At 38.7% G+C, this 17,044-nt stretch overlaps 1 protein-coding gene across 1 annotated transcript in view; it reads right to left on the bottom strand.

Moving 5' to 3' along the window:
• The window catches only part of APOOL (apolipoprotein O like), a 94,438-nt gene extending 77,624 nt beyond the window's left edge, over nt 1-16,814 (bottom strand). The window contains exon 1 of the mRNA XM_004022229.5: nt 16,768-16,814. Coding sequence (XP_004022278.1) covers nt 16,768-16,782 — 15 coding nt within the window. The 5' untranslated portion in view covers nt 16,783-16,814. The remainder of the gene's footprint in view (nt 1-16,767) is intronic.
• Nucleotides 16,815-17,044: the final 230 nt, after the last annotated feature.

Raw genomic sequence — 17,044 nt, 5'->3', positions numbered from 1 at the left:
GTTGGTGATAGACAGGGAGGCCTGGCATGCTGCAGTCCATGGGGTCACAAAGAGTCAGACAGGACTGAGCTAACTGACTGAACTGAACTGAGCTGAACCACCTAGGAAGCCCATAATCTTGTCAGCAATGCCACCCTTTTGAAACTCTAAAGAAGAAATACTGTTACTGCCTTGATCTTTATCACATAACCCTGTCTGACTCCTCCTTATTCACCAGGGAGGAATGCATAGCTCTTGAGGCACTAGGCTACTGTGTTCCCCCTTTGCCTGGCAAGGTAATAACGCCATTCTTTCCTTCTCCTCTATAACTCTGTCTCCATATTACTGTTTGGCACACATTATTGATGAACAGAGAGCCAAGATTTTGGCAATAGGATGGCTTTATAACTTTGTCAGGCAAATGGGGACACAGTGGGCTCCTGCCTTTAAAAACTCTGTTTCCCAAGCCCAGAGTATTTGATGAAGAGTTTCATAATAATGGTTCAAGGGGCAAGGGAGGGTGGAGCCTGCACTCCTTTAATCTACTCTCAGGTGGTCTCCTAAAAAACCTGTGGACATTGACTCCAATCATGAAGTTAAAAGTTGCTTGCTCCTTGGAAGAAAAGCTATGATAAACCTAGACAGCATATTAAGAAGTGGATACATCACTTTGCTGACAAAGGTCCATATAGTCAAAGCTATTGTTTTTCCAGTAGTCATGTATGGATGTGAGAGTTGGACTATAAAGAAGACTGAGCACCAAGGAATTGATACTTTTGAACTGTAGTGCCATGGAAGACTTTTGAGAGTCTCTTGGAGAGCAAATGGATAAAATCAGTGAATCCTAAAGGGAATCAGTCCTGAATATTCATTGGAAGGGCTGATGCTGAAGCTGAAGCTCCAATACTTTGGCCACCTGATGCAAAGAACTGAATCACTGGCAAAGACTTTGATGCTGGGAAAGATTGAAGGCAAGAAGAGAAAGGGATGACAGAGGATGCGATGGTTAGATGGCATCACTGACTCAATGGACATGAGTTTGAGCATGCTCAGGGAGTTGGTGAAGGACAGGGAAGCCTGGCCTGCTGTAGTTCATGGGGTAGCAAAGAGTTGGACATGACTTAGCAACTGAGCATGCACACATGCATAGGTGGATTTGGCAGTTGGTGAAAACCGGAAGATACCATACACACTAATTTCCCATGCCTAGCTCCTTCTCTATTGAGAAGGTTGATGAAGCCATTTCGTGAAAATTCCAGTCCCATATTCCCTCATGTCTCAATGCTGCTAAAGAGTTGTTCTGATACTCACAGCACCTGCTTGGCACACCATAAAATATCTATTGAATACAAGTAAAGGCATTAAAGGAGGAAGAGAAGAACAAAAATTGACATGAGACATAGAAAATGAAAGCAAAATCACAAAAATAAATCTAATTGCCTCAATAATTACATTAAATATGCGTGAGTTAAATAATGCAATCAAAAGACAAAGTTTGTCAGATTTTATTAAAAAAAAAATCCAAGTATACCTTGTCCAAAGAAAATATATTTTAGATACAAAGATATATTTAGGTTAAAAATAAAAGCATAGGGATTTCCCTGGTGGCCCAGTAGTAAGAGACAGGGGATATATGTATACCTATGTCTGATTCATGTTGAGGTTTGACAGAAAACAACAAAATTCTGTAAAGCAATTATCCTTCAATTAAAAAATAATAAAATTTTTTAAAAAAGTTAAAAACAGAAAAAGACTCTACCCTCCAATGTAGGGTACAAGGGTTCAATCCCTGGTCAGGGAACTAAGATCCCATGTGCTATGGGGCAACTAAACCAACAAGCTGCGACTAGAGAGCTCACAAACCACAACTACTGAGCCCATGCACTCTGGGGCCTGAGCCACAAATAGAAGCCCAGAGGCTACAATGAAAGAGTCTGTGTGCCACAAGTAAGACCCAATGCAGCCAAATAAATAAATAAATAAATTTTAAAAAGTAAAAGCATAGAAAATGATACACCAGGAAAACAGCCACCGTGATTTGACTGAGGCAAAAATTGTTACTAGAGCTAAAGAGACATATTGTGATGGTAAAATAGTAAATCTACCTGAAACATATATGATCACAATTATAAACATACATGCACCTAACGACAGAGCCACAAAATATTTGAAACAAAAACTGACACAAAACGCAGAAAGGAAAAACAGAACAAACAGAAAGTAAAGAACAAAGAAAACAGAAGGGAAAAATTAGACAATGTGATAATAACAGAAATTTCAATGTATTATTTTAATAAAGTAAATTAGGCAGAAAATTAGCAATTCAGAAGATCTGAACAATATAAACTAAGTAGACCTAACAGACTTCCATAGCACACTTTTATCTCACAACAGTAGAATATACATTCTTATTAAGTGCATATGGAACATTCTCTAGGATAGACCATACAGTAGGCATAGAACAGGTCTCAAAAGATGTTAAATTATACAAAGAAAATACAGTCTAACTACAACAAAATTAAATTAGAAAAGAACAACATAAAGATCTAAAAAATGCACAAGTATGCAAAGAATAATTAAAAACAAAAACTGACTAAACACTCCTAAATACCAACAGCCCAAAGAAGAAAATTCACAAGTAAAATCAGATAACACTTTGAGTTGAATGAAAATTAAAACAAGAGACCAAAATTTACATATGCAGAAAAAGCAGTATTGAAAGGGAAACTTATATATAGCTATAAATGCTAGAAAAACAATACCTCAAATCAATAATCAAATAATTTATCTTAGGAAAGTAGAAAAGGAAACTTAACCCCAAAGCAAGTAGAAGGAAGGAAGGAATGAAGATTAGAGTGTAAATAAATGAAATAGAGGAAAGAAAATCAACCCAGAAAAATCAACACAACCAAAAGTCACTTTTTTTAAATGAGCAACAAAGTTGCCAAGCCTTTGGACAAGGTCAGAAAACTCTCAAATTACTAAAATTAGTAATGAAAGTTGTTGTTGTTTAGTTGCTCAGTCGTGTCCAACTCCTTTGCAACACCATGGATTGTAGCCCACCAGGCTTCTCTGTCCATGGGATTCCCCAGGAAAGAATACTGGAGTGGGTTATCACTTCCTTCTCCAGGGGATCTTCCTGACCCAGGGATCAAACTTATGTCCCCTGCATTGGCAGGCAGACTCTTCCCTGCTGAGCCACCAGGGAAGCCCATTAATGAAAGAGAAGACATCACATATTGACTTTACAGGAAAAACATTTTAAGATAATATTATGAATAACTGTACAACAACAAACTAGATAACTTAGAAGAAATGAACAAATTCCTAGAAAGACACAAATTACCAAAAAAAGGAAAGAGAAAATGGAAAATCTGAATATGTAACAGTATGAGGGGAAGTGTTGCCTCCTGTGCTATTTTTTGGACAAGTTTTTGAAAGATTGATGTTAATTCTTTTTTAAAGATTAGGCAGAATTATTAATTAACACTAAAAACTCTTCCTATAAGGAAAGCCCAGGTGTAGACTGCTTCATGGGTCAGTTGAATTCAGTTCAGTCGCTCAGTCATGTCCAACTCTTTGCTGACAAGATTATGGGCTTTCTAGGTGGTTCAGCTCAGTTCAGTTCAGTCAGTTAGCTCAGTCCTGTCTAACTCTTTGTGACCCCATGGACTGCAGCACACCAGGCTTCCCTGTCCATCACCAACTCCTAGATCTTGCCCAAACTCATGTCCATCAAGTTAGTGATGCCATCCAACCATCTCATCCTCTATTGTCTCTTTCTCCTCCTGCCTTCAATTTTTCCCAGCATCAGGGTCTTTTCCAATGACTCAGTTCTTTGCATCAGGTGGCCAAAGTATTGGAGCTTCAGCTTCAGCATCAGTCCTTCCAATGAATATTCAGGACTGATTTACTTTAGGATTGACTGGCTGGATCTCCTTGAAGTCCAAGGGACTCTCAAGAGTCTTGAACACCACAGTTCAAAAGCATCAATTCTTTGGTGCTCAGCTTTCTTTATAATCCAACTCTCACATTCATACATGACTACTGGAAAAACCATAGCTTTGACTAGACAGATCTTTGTTAGCAAAGTAATGTCTCTGCTTTTTAATATGCTGTCTAGGTTTGTCATAGCTTCATGGGTAAATTCTACCTAATGTTTAAAGAAGAAAAAAGAGCAGAGGAGGCAACACTTTCCCTCTCATTTGGTGTCCTGGCACCAAAACCAAAGACATCACAAGAAAAATACAGACCAACATTGCTTATAAATATAGATTAAAAATCTTCAAGTAAATAATAAAATTGAATATAGACATGTATAAAGAGACCTATGCATCTGACCAAGTGGGATATGTATCAAGAATGCAAGTTTATCTAGAGGGGTTGGATGGCGTGGGAGGGAGGGCATGGAGGGAGGGAACATAGGTATATCTGTCTATGGTGGAGTCACGTTGATGCATGGCAGAAACCAACACAACACTGTATAGCAATTACCCTCCAATTAAAAATAAACTTAAAAAAAAGAATGCAAGGTTAGTCTAACAAATGAAAATTAATCAATGTATCATGTTAGTAAAATAATAGACAATAAAACAAATGACCATATCAACAGACACAAAAAAAGCGTTTGACAAATACTAGTACTTTTCCATGTTTTTAAAAAGCCACTCAACAAATTAGGAATAGAAAAGAACTCCCTTAACCCAGTGAAGGGTGCCTATAAAATCCCACAGCTAACAATTTCATGACAAGTAGCTGAAAGCTATGATCAGGAACAAGAACAGAATGTCTACTGTCACTACTTCTATTCAACACTTCACTGGAAGTTCCAGCCAGGGCAATAAGACAATAAAAAGAAATAAAAGGCATGTAGTTTAGACAATAAGTAAAACTATCTCTATACATGACATGATCTTGTACGCAGAAAATCCTAAGAAATACACTCATACACACACACGTACATGCATGCACTCAACTATTCAAGATAATAAACGAATTCAGCAAGGCTGCAAGGTACACAGGATATAAATCTATATCCCAAGGTACACTTTATTTCTATTTGCATGTAATGAATAAGATGAAAATGAAATTATGAAAACAATTTCATTAACAAGAACATTAAAAGAATAAAATAGGAATAAATTTAATACAGTGCTAAATTTTCAACTCTTGCAAGAGTTGCAAAATAAGTACAAGACTCTCTAGGCTGAAAACTACAAAATATTGTTGAAAAAAATTAAAGACCTAAATCAACTGAAAGACATCCCAAATTCATGTATTGTCAGACTCAGCACTGTCAAGATAGCAATATACTCCAAAGTGATCTACTGATTCAATGTAATCACTATCAAAATTTCAAATGTCCCTTTTTTCAAATTGATATGCTGATTATAATATTCATATGGAAATGCAAGGAACCTAGAAAAGTCAACATCTTGAGAAAAAATATAAAAATTGGAATTCTCATCACAAGGAAATTTTTTCTATTTCCTTGATTTTGTAACTAAACGAGATGATACATGTTCACTAAAGTTACTATGATAATCATTTCAGGTTGTAAGTCAAATCATTCTGTACAACTTAAACTTATGAAGTTCTGCATGTCAATTACATCTCAATAAAACTGGAAGAAAAACAAACTTTTAAGGTCACTCATGAAAGACAGGAAGACTGAGAAACTATTTCAGATTAAAGCAGATCAAAAAGGAATGATAAAGAAATGTCATGCATGATTCTAGATTTAGATCCTGGCCTCTGGGCTTCCATGGTGGCTCATATGGTAAAGAATCTGCCTGTAATGTGGGAAATGTGGGTTCGATCCCTGGGTCAGGAAGATCCCTTGGAGAAGGGAATGGCTAACCACTCCAGTATTCTTGCCTGGAGAATCCCATGGACAGAGGAGTCTGGTGGGCTACAGTCCATAGGGTTGCAAAGAGTCAGACATGATGAATGACTAACACACTAGAAAAGGAGACATTGTGCAGTGGGTGAAATTTGAATGGCATCTACGGATTGGATGGTAGCATTCTATCAGTGTTACTATCTCAGATTAGGAGGCTTGCACAAAGGTTAAAGAACACTATATGCTTCTGAGGAAATACACAGTGAAATATTCATGGGTGAAATAGCAACATGTCCGCAACTTGCTCTCAGACTGATCAGAAAAGGAAACATTAAAAAGAAAAAAAAAAGGAAAAATTCTAATAGAGGTGAAAGGGGGAAAATGGCAAAAGTTAACAACTGTAGGATCTGATTTAAGATGAGTTCTTTGTACTTTTCTTTCAGCTTTTCTGTACATTTGAAATTATTTCACAATAAATAATACTAAAAAAAAGGCCCAATTTAGAAAACTCACATTTTCTGATTTCAAACTTAATAAAAAGCTATAGCAAAGAAGAAAATATAATACTTGCACAAAGAGAATACAGATCAATGGAATAGAATTGGGAGTTCAAAAATAAACCCTTATGTTTAGGGTCAATTAAGTTTTGATAAATTTGCCAAAACAATTTAATGGAAGGATGAATTGTCCTTGCCAGTGCATGGCTCTGTGAGTTTTTGTCACAGGAGCTCTATTGTGAATTTTGTCACAGGGACCAAAATTGCGATTTTTGCAATAGGCAGAAAAAAAATATAAAAATACATTCCAAAGTTAAATGCAAATATTGGTTTTCAATTATTTATGCTGTTCCTTTCGTTCCATTAGCACTGATGAGTGAATAGATATAATGGTACTTTCTCTGCATAAAAATTAAGTTCTGTTTAGCTCTACTGGTTCTTTCATGATAAACACAAGGATTTGTGTTTCAATTAAGCTAAGGTGGAGTAAATATTTCATTTTACCATATTTTGATCAGTACCAAGATATGCCAAAAAAAATTATGAAATTATTTACCTAGTAAAGTAATACAAGTCATTCTTGTGGTAGAGGAAAAGAATAAGAAATCTCGGCAGGGGTGTATAATACTCTTACAGTAAGAGACTGCAAATATTTAAAATAAAAAATACAATCTACCACCACTTGGCAACAAGAAGTTCTTAACACCTGGCAGGTGTTTAATCCATACTTGAATTAACTAAAATGAACAATTATGAAGCAGCCTTATATTCTGTAGGCATTTAAACTATTTCCTCCTCTTTTCTCACATAGTCACTATTAGATTATGCACAGGTCAGGAAGCAACAGTTAGAACTGGACATGGAACAACACACTGGTTCTAAATAGGAAAAGGAGTACATCAAGGCTGTATATTGTCACCCTGCTTATTTAACTTATATGCAGAGTACATCATGAGAAACACCAGGCTGAAAGAAGCACAAGCTGGAATCAAGATTGCTGGGAGAAACATTAATAACCTTAGATATGCAGATGACACCACCCTTATGGCAGAAAGTGAAGAGGAACTAAAAAGCCTCTTGATGAAAGTGAAAGAGGAGAGTGAAAGAGTTGGCTTAAAGCTCAACATTCAGAAAACAAAGATCATGGCATCCGGTCCCATCACTTCATGGCAAACAGATGGGGAAACAGTGGAAACAGTGGCTGACTTTATTTTAGGGGGCTCCAAAATCGATGCAGATGGAGACTGCAGCCATGAAATTAAAAGATGCTTACTCCTTGGAAGGAAAGTTATGACCAACCTAGATAGCATATTCAAAAGCAGAGACATTACTTTGCCAACAAAGGTCCGTCTAGTCAAGGCTATGATTTTTCCAGTGGTCATGTATGAATGTGAGAGTTGGACTGTGAAGAAAGCTGAGTGCTGAAGAATTGATGCTTTTGCACTGTGGTGTTGGAGAAGACTCTTGAGAGTCCCTTGGACTGCAAGGAGATCCAACCAGTCCATCCTAAAGGAGATCAGTCTTGGGTGTTCATTGGAAGGACTGATGTTGAAGCTGAAACTCCAGTACTTTGGCCACCTCATGCAAAGAGTTGACTCATTGGAAAAGACCCTGATGCTGGGAGGGATTGGGGGCAGGAGGAGAAGGGGGTGACAGAGGATGAGATGTTTGGATGGCATCACTGACTCGATGCACTTGAGTTTGGGTGAACCCCGGGAGTTGATGATGGACAGGGAGGCCTGGTGTGCTGTGATTCAAGGGGTCCGAAAGAGTCAGACACGACTGAGTGACTGAAGTGAACTGAACATTTAGATATCTTTTATTTTGAATAGAATTTGTGTTTATCAGTTTCGTTTAGTAGAGTCCATTCCTTGAGGACAATACTTTGGTCTTGCTCTTCTTTGTCCTCCTGCTTTTAAAATTGATTGATTAATTAATTTCCTTTAATCATCAAATTTCACTCTAATTTACTCATCATAGGTAGGTGGGTATTTTGATGTATTTAATGATTAGATTATGTTTGCATTTTTAAAAATGCATATTGTAGTAACATGTACATATATTTTTAATTGTTGGCTTCCCAGGTGGTGCAGTGGTAGAGAATCTGTCTGCCAGTGCAGGAAATGCAAGAGACAGAGGTTTGATCCCTGAGCCAGGAAGATCCCCTGGAGTAGGAAATAGCAACTCACTCCAGTATTCCTGCATGGGAAATCCCATGGACAAAGAAGCCTGGCAGGCTCCATAGGGTTGCAAAAAGTCAGACACAGTTGAGCACAGACACACATTTTTTGTTATTACAAATCTCATTTTTTCTTATTTTTAAAAATAACATAAATGGCGTATTACAGTTATTTTGTTTCTTACCCTTTTTCATAAAACATAGCCATCTGTGTTCATACAACCAATTTCTTCCAGCTGATGTATGGTGTATATCCACCACATTTCACCTATCCACTGTCAGTGATAGACAACTACATTGCTTTAAACTCCCTGTCACCATAAAAAAACACTGTGAGGAATATTACTCTGTAAGTGTCCTCATGAACTTGTATATCTTTGCGATATACACTCAAGAAAAGAACTGCCATGCCATAGGATATGTATATATATTTAATATCACTGAATAAATCCCTACCAACATTAACTAGAATTCTATTTTTCTCTAGCTTAATAAAGTGTTACCTCATTGTTCTAATATGCAGTTATCTGCTAATTGTTTTAAGCATTTCTTCATGTATTTATTAGTTTTAGTTTTTTCTCTTCTATATACCTTGTTTATATTTTGCTGATCTTTGTATCCCCAATGTTTATCACCATCTTCTACACATTATAGGCATTAAGATATCTTTAAATCAATGAATGTATAAAAGAACAAGAATGGATGAAAGTATAAAGTACCCAGAAGACTCGTTAACAGTATGGGTGTAGAGGATAATTTAAGACGAGCCCAAGCTTAGAAGCTCATGTTCTTAAATGAAATAAGGAATACAGAAGAAAAGTCAAATTTGGCAAACAGAAAGGAATTTTGCCCTTGTTGAATTTGATGCACCTAAAGATATCAAGTATGAATTTGGAAATGTGAATGAAAGAGGTGAACTACAGAGCCAGACTAAGCAGGGGATATGGCAGTAGCAGATAGCCTAGTGATATGTGAAGTCCCTGATAAGTCTCAAAATGACTGAGAGAAAATATTCAAAAACAGCCAGGCCAAATCTACATTAAGTATGCAACTCATGACTTAGCTTAGAGTACTAATACCGATCAAGTAAGTATAACAGATGGTCTCACTCAGGGAGATCATAGAACTGGGTTACTTTTTCCCCCTAACATGCTCAAATTGTACTAAGCGAAATTTATTATCCACTATAGATTGCTACTACACTGGTTGTCTCAATGGTCTTTTTTTTCGGTCCATCAGTTCAGTTCAGTCGCTCAGTCGTGTCAAACTCTTTGCAACCCCATGAATCGCAGCATGCCAGGCCCCCCTATCAATCACCAACTCCCGGAGTTCACTCAGACTCACGCCCATCGAGCCATCTCATCCTCTGTTGTCCCCTTCTCCTCCTGCCCCCAATCCCTCCCAGCATCAGAGTCTTTTCCAATGAGTCAGCTCTTCACATGAGGTGGCCAAAGTACTGGAGTTTCAGCTTCAGCATCATTCCTTCCAAAAGAAATCCCAGGGCTGATCTCCTTCAGAATGGATTGGTTGGATCTCCTTGCAGTTCAAGAGACTCTCAAGATTATTCTCCAACACCACAGTTCAAAAGCATCAATTCTTCCATGCTCAGCCTTCTTCACAGTCCAACTCTCACATTCATACATGACCACTGGAAAAACCATAGCCTTGACTAGACGGACCTTAGTCAGCAAAGTAATGTCTCTGCTTTTGAATATGCTATCTAAGTTGGTCATAACTTTTCTTCCAAGGAGTAAGCGTCTTTTAATTTCATGGCTGCAATCACCATCTACAGTGATTTTGGAGCCCCCCCCCCCCCAAAATAAAGTCTGACACTGTTTTTACTGTTTCCCCATCTATTTGCCATGAAGTGATGGGACCAGATGCCATGATCTTCGTTTTCTGAATGTTGAGCTTTAAGCCAACTTTTTCACTCTCCTTTCACTTTCATCAAGAGGCTTTTTAGCTCCTCTTCACTTTCTGCCATAAGGATGGTGTCATCTGCATATCTGAAGTTATTGATATTTCTCCTGGCAATCTTGATCCAGCTTGTGTTTCTTCCAGTCCAGCATTTCTCATGATGTACTCTGCATAAAAGTTAAATAAGCAGGGTGACAATATACAGCCTTGATGTACTCCTTTTCCTATTTGAAACCAATCTATTGTTCCATGTCCATTTCTAACTGTTGCTTCCTGACCTGCATGCAGATTTCTCAAGAGGCAGATTATGTGTTCTGGTATTGCCATCTCTTTCAGAATTGTCCACAGTTTATTGTGATCCACACAGTCAAAGGCTTTGGCATAGTCAATAAAGCAGAAATAGACGGGCAACCAATTTTCCAATTTAAATTATAAGACCTTAATAAGTTAGCTTTTAAAAACAACTCTAAATATATTCCACCATATTTTCAACCACCTTATTACTTACTTCTAGAAAGTATTAAAAAGTGCATTGTACCAGAAAAACCATGAACACCAAAGTACCCATCCATTGCCTTGCCCCTTCTAAGAAGTCCTGGAACACAGGTCACCATGCTATGAACAACAGGACTCATACACTGGCCAAAACTGACTGGACCATGATTGGTACCTGAGCCAAAGAGAGCCAACAAGAAACTGCCTTGCCAAAGGGCCTGATGTGCAATTTCTGCCTAAGAAGGCTACTTTGCAGTAGTTTGTGCCTAGCCAACCTGATTAGATCCTGTCTCTAGGAAAGTCTGAATATGAAACACAGAGTTAACAGAAGCAGAATAATCATGAGAATGACTACCAGCATTAATACAGTATCCCGAATGGTTCTACTTGCAATCTGTTTAGCTGGTGAGACAGTTTCCTAGGCATTCTTCCTAACCTAAATATTCTTTTCATTAAACTACTATTTAAGATAACTTGAGGGTGGTGGGAGGGGGGTTCAGGGTTGGGAACTCATGTACACCTGTGGTAGATTCATGTCAATGTATGGCAAAACCAATACAGTATTGTAAAGCAAAAAAATAAAGTTAAAATGATATGTAACATTAAAAATCATAAAAAAATCATAAAAATGAATACCGTCTCATAGTAAAAAGAAAAAAAAAAAAGATAACTTGATCTTGCATCTGTTGTTTATAACCTGAAAAGGCCTAATACTTTCTTTCTCTAACCTGTATGAAAGCCACAAATTCCCTCCTAAACCAGTGGGTCTTAAACCTAGCAACACAGCAGAATCATTGGTGGAGTTTTAAAATATTAAAATGTCCCATCAGGGATGGGGGTCAGGCATAAGTACTTTTTTCCAGGATATCACATAGCACATAAGAATGAATGAACATACATGTGTAATGGCTGAATCTCAAAAATATAATATTGGGTGAAAGAAGCCAGATATAACAAAGTAAATACTGCATAATTATATTTACATAAAGTTAAAAAATAGGCAAGATTAATCTATGGTGGAGGAGGAAAAAAGGGGAAAGTTTCTGGGCTGCTGGTAATGTTCTTTTTTTCTTTTAATTTGGATGCCGGTTGAACAAGTATGTTCATCTTTTGACAATTTACTAATCTGCTTGTGATTTGTGTACTTAATTGTATGTATGCTACATTTAAACTGAAAACAAATTCCCATTAAGGAAAGAAAAGTAGTTCTCCTTTGAGGTTCATACCACTGACCTATTCATCCTTAGCACCTGCCTCCCAGACATTTCATCACATCGACTTCTTCTATACTCTGTCTGCTGTGCTAAATCACTTCAGTTGTGTCCAACTCTTTGCAACCTATGAACTGTAGCCCACCAGGTGCCTCTGTCCATAGGGTTCTCCAAGCAAGAATACTGGAGTGGGTTGCCATTTCATCCTCCAGAGGATCTTCCTGACCCAGGGATCGGACACTCATTTCTTACTTCTTCTGCATTGGCAGGAAGGTTCTTTACCACTAGTGACACCTGGGAAGCCCTCTTCTATACTCTAAATCCTGCCATAACTCTGAGTGACTTTAATGTCCATGTGATTGAGCCACTCAAAAGCCTCACCTTGCTGTTCTTTGACTTCACCTTCTTAGAGCTTTCACTCTACCACAGTTACACTCTCCATGAGTACACCCTGAATTTACCATTTTCTGGAACTTGTTAACAGTTTAAATTATAAACTCAATAAGCTTTTCTCTGACTACAACCTCCTATTTCAGCTTTGATTTCCTTACTGTCCTACTCCTGTTCTTTGAGCCAATTATATTATCTACCATGGAAAACTTTTTGTGAGAATTAAGTGAAATGATGTCATCAACAGCATAATACAATGTCTGACACACAGGAACTGCTCAGTACATGGTAGCTATATTTCAATATTATGTATTTTATTATAAACAAACATTTTCCAGGACCCAAATTTTCCCCAAATTCACTCAACTTTTGGCATTAATGACATGTGGCTTTTGACGCTATATTTCTCCTGATCCTTTTAAATGAAAGCCAGTCCTCCAGCTATTCTCTCTGAGTCAAGAAGTCAGGAGGTAAGATCAGTACAGAACTTGTTCTCAAGGCTAATTCCACATCAGTGTTCTATCATCATATTTGCTCAAAAAGCTCTTATCTTTCAAAATGAATCTAAACTATTTTCAGAGTTATCTAACCAACATTCAGGACTCCTTCCTACATTATCCCCTATTATTAAACTCTGGGACTTCAAAATTAACACAGATCATCCGTTTTATACCTTGGCCTTACAGATGCTTCATCAAGGTTAAGCCCCATGATCTGGACTCAGATCAGAGATGTCAGATTCAGATTGACCCCTTACAACTGCGTGACTGTGGCAGAGTTATTTAATCTTTCTAAATTTCAGCTTCTTTACCTCTAAAATGCTCTTAACAACAACTACTCATTGGGCCATTGTGAAGCATAAATTCACATAATGCACTTAGCAAAATGCCTAGTGCAGTAAATGTTCAATAGTTTAATAGCTGTGATCACTATCATTAATTTTTAGTAGTTCTTGCACATTTCTCCCTGTCTCCAAACCTGCTCAGGTCTTCTGACATGTTTTTCCTCCAGTTTCATTGAGATTTAATTGGCATATAGTCTCCTTCTTTTTTTAAATGAAAAGACATCTTTTCTGGAACTTCCTACCACCATCTTAAGATCTCTTCCCTACTTTGACCATAACATTTTTCTAAAGAGTGATGTACACCTCCCTTCCAGAGAATGTAATGAGTAGTGGAAAGATCAGGGACTTTGAAGCCAAATATACCTGTGTTTGAATCTGGTTCTTTCACCTAGTAGCTGTATGACCTGGAGCCAGCACTCTTCCTAAGCCTCAGTTTTCTCATATGTAAAATGGGGATATTACCCCATTTCTTAGGGTCATCAAAAAGATTAAAAGTAAATAATACATGTAAAGCAGCTGGTCAAAGTAGGTGCTAAATGAATGCCAGTTTTCCATCCCTTATCCTTTCCCTCAGTTCAGTTCAGTCATTCAGTCATGTCCAACTCTTTGAAATCCCATGGACTGCAGCATGCCAGGCTTCCCTGTCCATCACCAACTCCCGGAGCTTGCTCTAATTCATGTTCATCGAGTCATTGATGCCATCCAACCATCTCATCCTCTGTTGTCCCCTTCTCCTCCTGCCTTCAATCTCTCCCAGCATCAGGATCTTTTCCAATGAGTCAGTTCTTCACATCAGATGGCAAAAGTATTGGAGCTTCAGCATCAGTCTTTCCAATGAATATTCAGGACTGAGTTCCTTTAGGAAATCCTTTCCCTAACCCCTTATAATCTGGGGATTCCCCAGTGGCTCAGCAGTAGAGACCCATCTGCCAATGCAGGAGATGTAAGAGACACAGGTTCCATCCCTGGGTTGGGAATATCCCCTGGAGGAGGGTATGACAACTGACTGGGGATACCCATTTGCAGGGAAGCCTGGCGGTCTACAGTCCATAGGGTTGCAAAGAGTCGGACATGACTGAAGCAACTGAGCACAACACAACACAACCCCTTACAACCTAGGTTCTCACTCTACCACTTCACTTCAGCTCTTATTAGCATTATGACTTTGGGGAACTTAACTGAATTTTCTTAACCTTAGTTTTTCATTTGTAAAATGGTGATCATAGTATCTTCAACATAAAGTTGTCTTGATAATTAAGTGAAATAACATACACAAAGTATTTTAGTAAGGTGCCTAGCCTTGTAGTAAGCACTTAATAAATGGCAGCTACCAATGACTTATTATTGGCCAAATCAAAAATCTGTTCAACTGTCTCCTCCTCTAGGCTTCAATGACAACGTACTTTTCAGGTTTGCTTTTTAACCATTGACCACTCATTCTCTCTCTGTACTCCCTCCATGAAGTCTTTCTTTATTCTCTTCAACCAGGTGTGAGCTTTCTTCTGAACCCTCAGATCACTTTTTACTTCTTCTGAGGCAAGGCACTTCCCCTACTCTGAATCATTATCATTCATTATACAATGCTTAACTTAATTTATTTTATCTCCATTGCCTGGCACTTATTTATTAATGCAGAATTTATTGAGTACCTAATATAAGTCATACTTGTGTTTAGTACTAAGGATACAAAAATTAACATGTAATTATTGCTCTCAAGTAGCTTATCATTTAGGAGGGTAGAATAGACAGTAAATAGTCTATTACTTGCAGTGTGATAAGTCCAAAGGTAAAAGTATGCCCAGGGTCCTCTGGGAGCACAAAGGCGAATTACTTAAATCAGACTGGGGAGATCTGGGACACTATCTTGGAAAAGGCAATTTGCATTTAGCATATGGGGAGGCAGTACACAAATCACTGTTAAATGAATCAGTGAAATATGAATAGGAACTAACTACATGAGGATGGTAAAGGGCACTTCAGACCCAGAGAAAGAGCAGGGGAAAAACACAGATGTTAGGAGAGTTCCGGAAAGATAGGAAAAGAAGCTGGAAAGGCAAGGCAGTCTGGGCTGTTCTAGACACATAAGAGTCTGATCTGAGCCCAGAGGACAGATGATGGAGTGCCAATAAAGATTTTTAAGTAGTGGAGGGACATAATCAGATTGGCATTTTAGTACTCTGGGAGTGCAGGGGAAAATGAATTCCATTAGAGCCAGGCAGCAAGTCCAGTTAGACGGGTGTTGTGGTAATTCAAATAAATTACGAATGCAGAAGAGAAGAGCAATGGCAACCCACTCCAGTATTCTTGCCTAGAGAATCCCTTGGACAGAGGAGCCTGGTGGGCTGCTGTCCATGGGGTCGCACAGAGTCGGACACGACTGAAGCGACTCAGCATGCATGCATGCATGAATGCAGAAATGAAGTGAGAATGGCTTATCAAGCCCGATACAGAGCTTGAATTATTCATATTTGTATCTCCTGCAAGAGTGCATTTTACACTTACAACCTGCTACAAATATCTACCCATAGATATTTGTCGACTACTGTTAATGAAACTTACTTAGGGAACTGCTGTTGGCAGCCAGTTGTGTCACTTCCTGTACAGATTCCTAAGTAAAAGGATCATTTCGCACTGCAGAACTCAAAAGAAACAGGTTTGTTATTCAAACCCGTAGAGTAACAGCAGTGAATACAAACCCGCGCACTGCAGAGAGACCTGGTCTATTTTACCAGAAACAATTTTCGAACGAAGTCCTTCAAAGGGTTGTGAGGCTCCGCCCTATGCACCCAGACAAATGCCCAGGCTTCTTTTCTCTTTGTTTCAGCTCAAGACACAAGTCTGTTTGCTGCTCGTCGCCCAGGCGGCCATTTTCACCCAGCAGTTTCCCAGTTTTCACCCCACCGCAGTATAAAGTCAACAGCAGGGAACTGAGGAGAGTACAGTTTCAGGCTGCGGCTGCTGCTGCTGCTGCTGCTGCTAAATCGCTTCAGTCGTGTCCGACTCTGTGCGACCCCAGAGACGGCAGCCCACCAGGTTCCCCCGTCCCTGGGATTCTCCAGGCAAAAACACTGGAGTGGGTTGCCATTTCCTTTTCGAATGCATGAAAGTGAAAAGTGAAAGTGAAGCCGTTCAGTCCTGTCCGACTCTTAGCGACCCCATGGAGTGCAGCCTAGGCAGGTGTATTGAGGCTTCAAACCGGTTAAAGATTCCCTGACCTTGCTAGTTCTCTCGCAACCTCATCTCCATCTCGCCTCTTGCTGTGGGACTCCTTTTTGAAGTTAGGAGGACCCCTTCTATGGTTATTAGAGTGCTATTAGCACTCCAGAAACTAAGCAAGGTATATATGTATGTATATATATGTGTATATATATATATATATATATATATATTTTTTTTTTTTTTTTTTTACTTACCCTAAGGGCTGCCATAGCGTTGACCGCCTCCGCCCAAGTCGTCGCACGGAGAGCGGAAAGGGACAAAACAGTTCAACTAGATTCCACTTACACTAGCCTCAGCCAGTCCCGCCGCTCGCCGGCTGGCTCCGCCCTTTCTCCGCCCTTCTAGTGCTGCTCTGGGAAGCTGCAGCAGTTTGTCCTCTCTAGGGAGAAAAGATTTAACTTTGTGATTGACTGTCGCTGCCCCTGATAACACCTTTCAGAATATATTCTTCATAGTCCATTTGAAAGATGC

Source organism: Ovis aries, chromosome X, assembly GCF_016772045.2.
Source record: "Ovis aries strain OAR_USU_Benz2616 breed Rambouillet chromosome X, ARS-UI_Ramb_v3.0, whole genome shotgun sequence".
In the NCBI taxonomy this organism is placed as follows: domain Eukaryota; kingdom Metazoa; phylum Chordata; class Mammalia; order Artiodactyla; family Bovidae; genus Ovis; species Ovis aries.
This window is presented reverse-complemented; position numbering and strand designations above follow the sequence as displayed.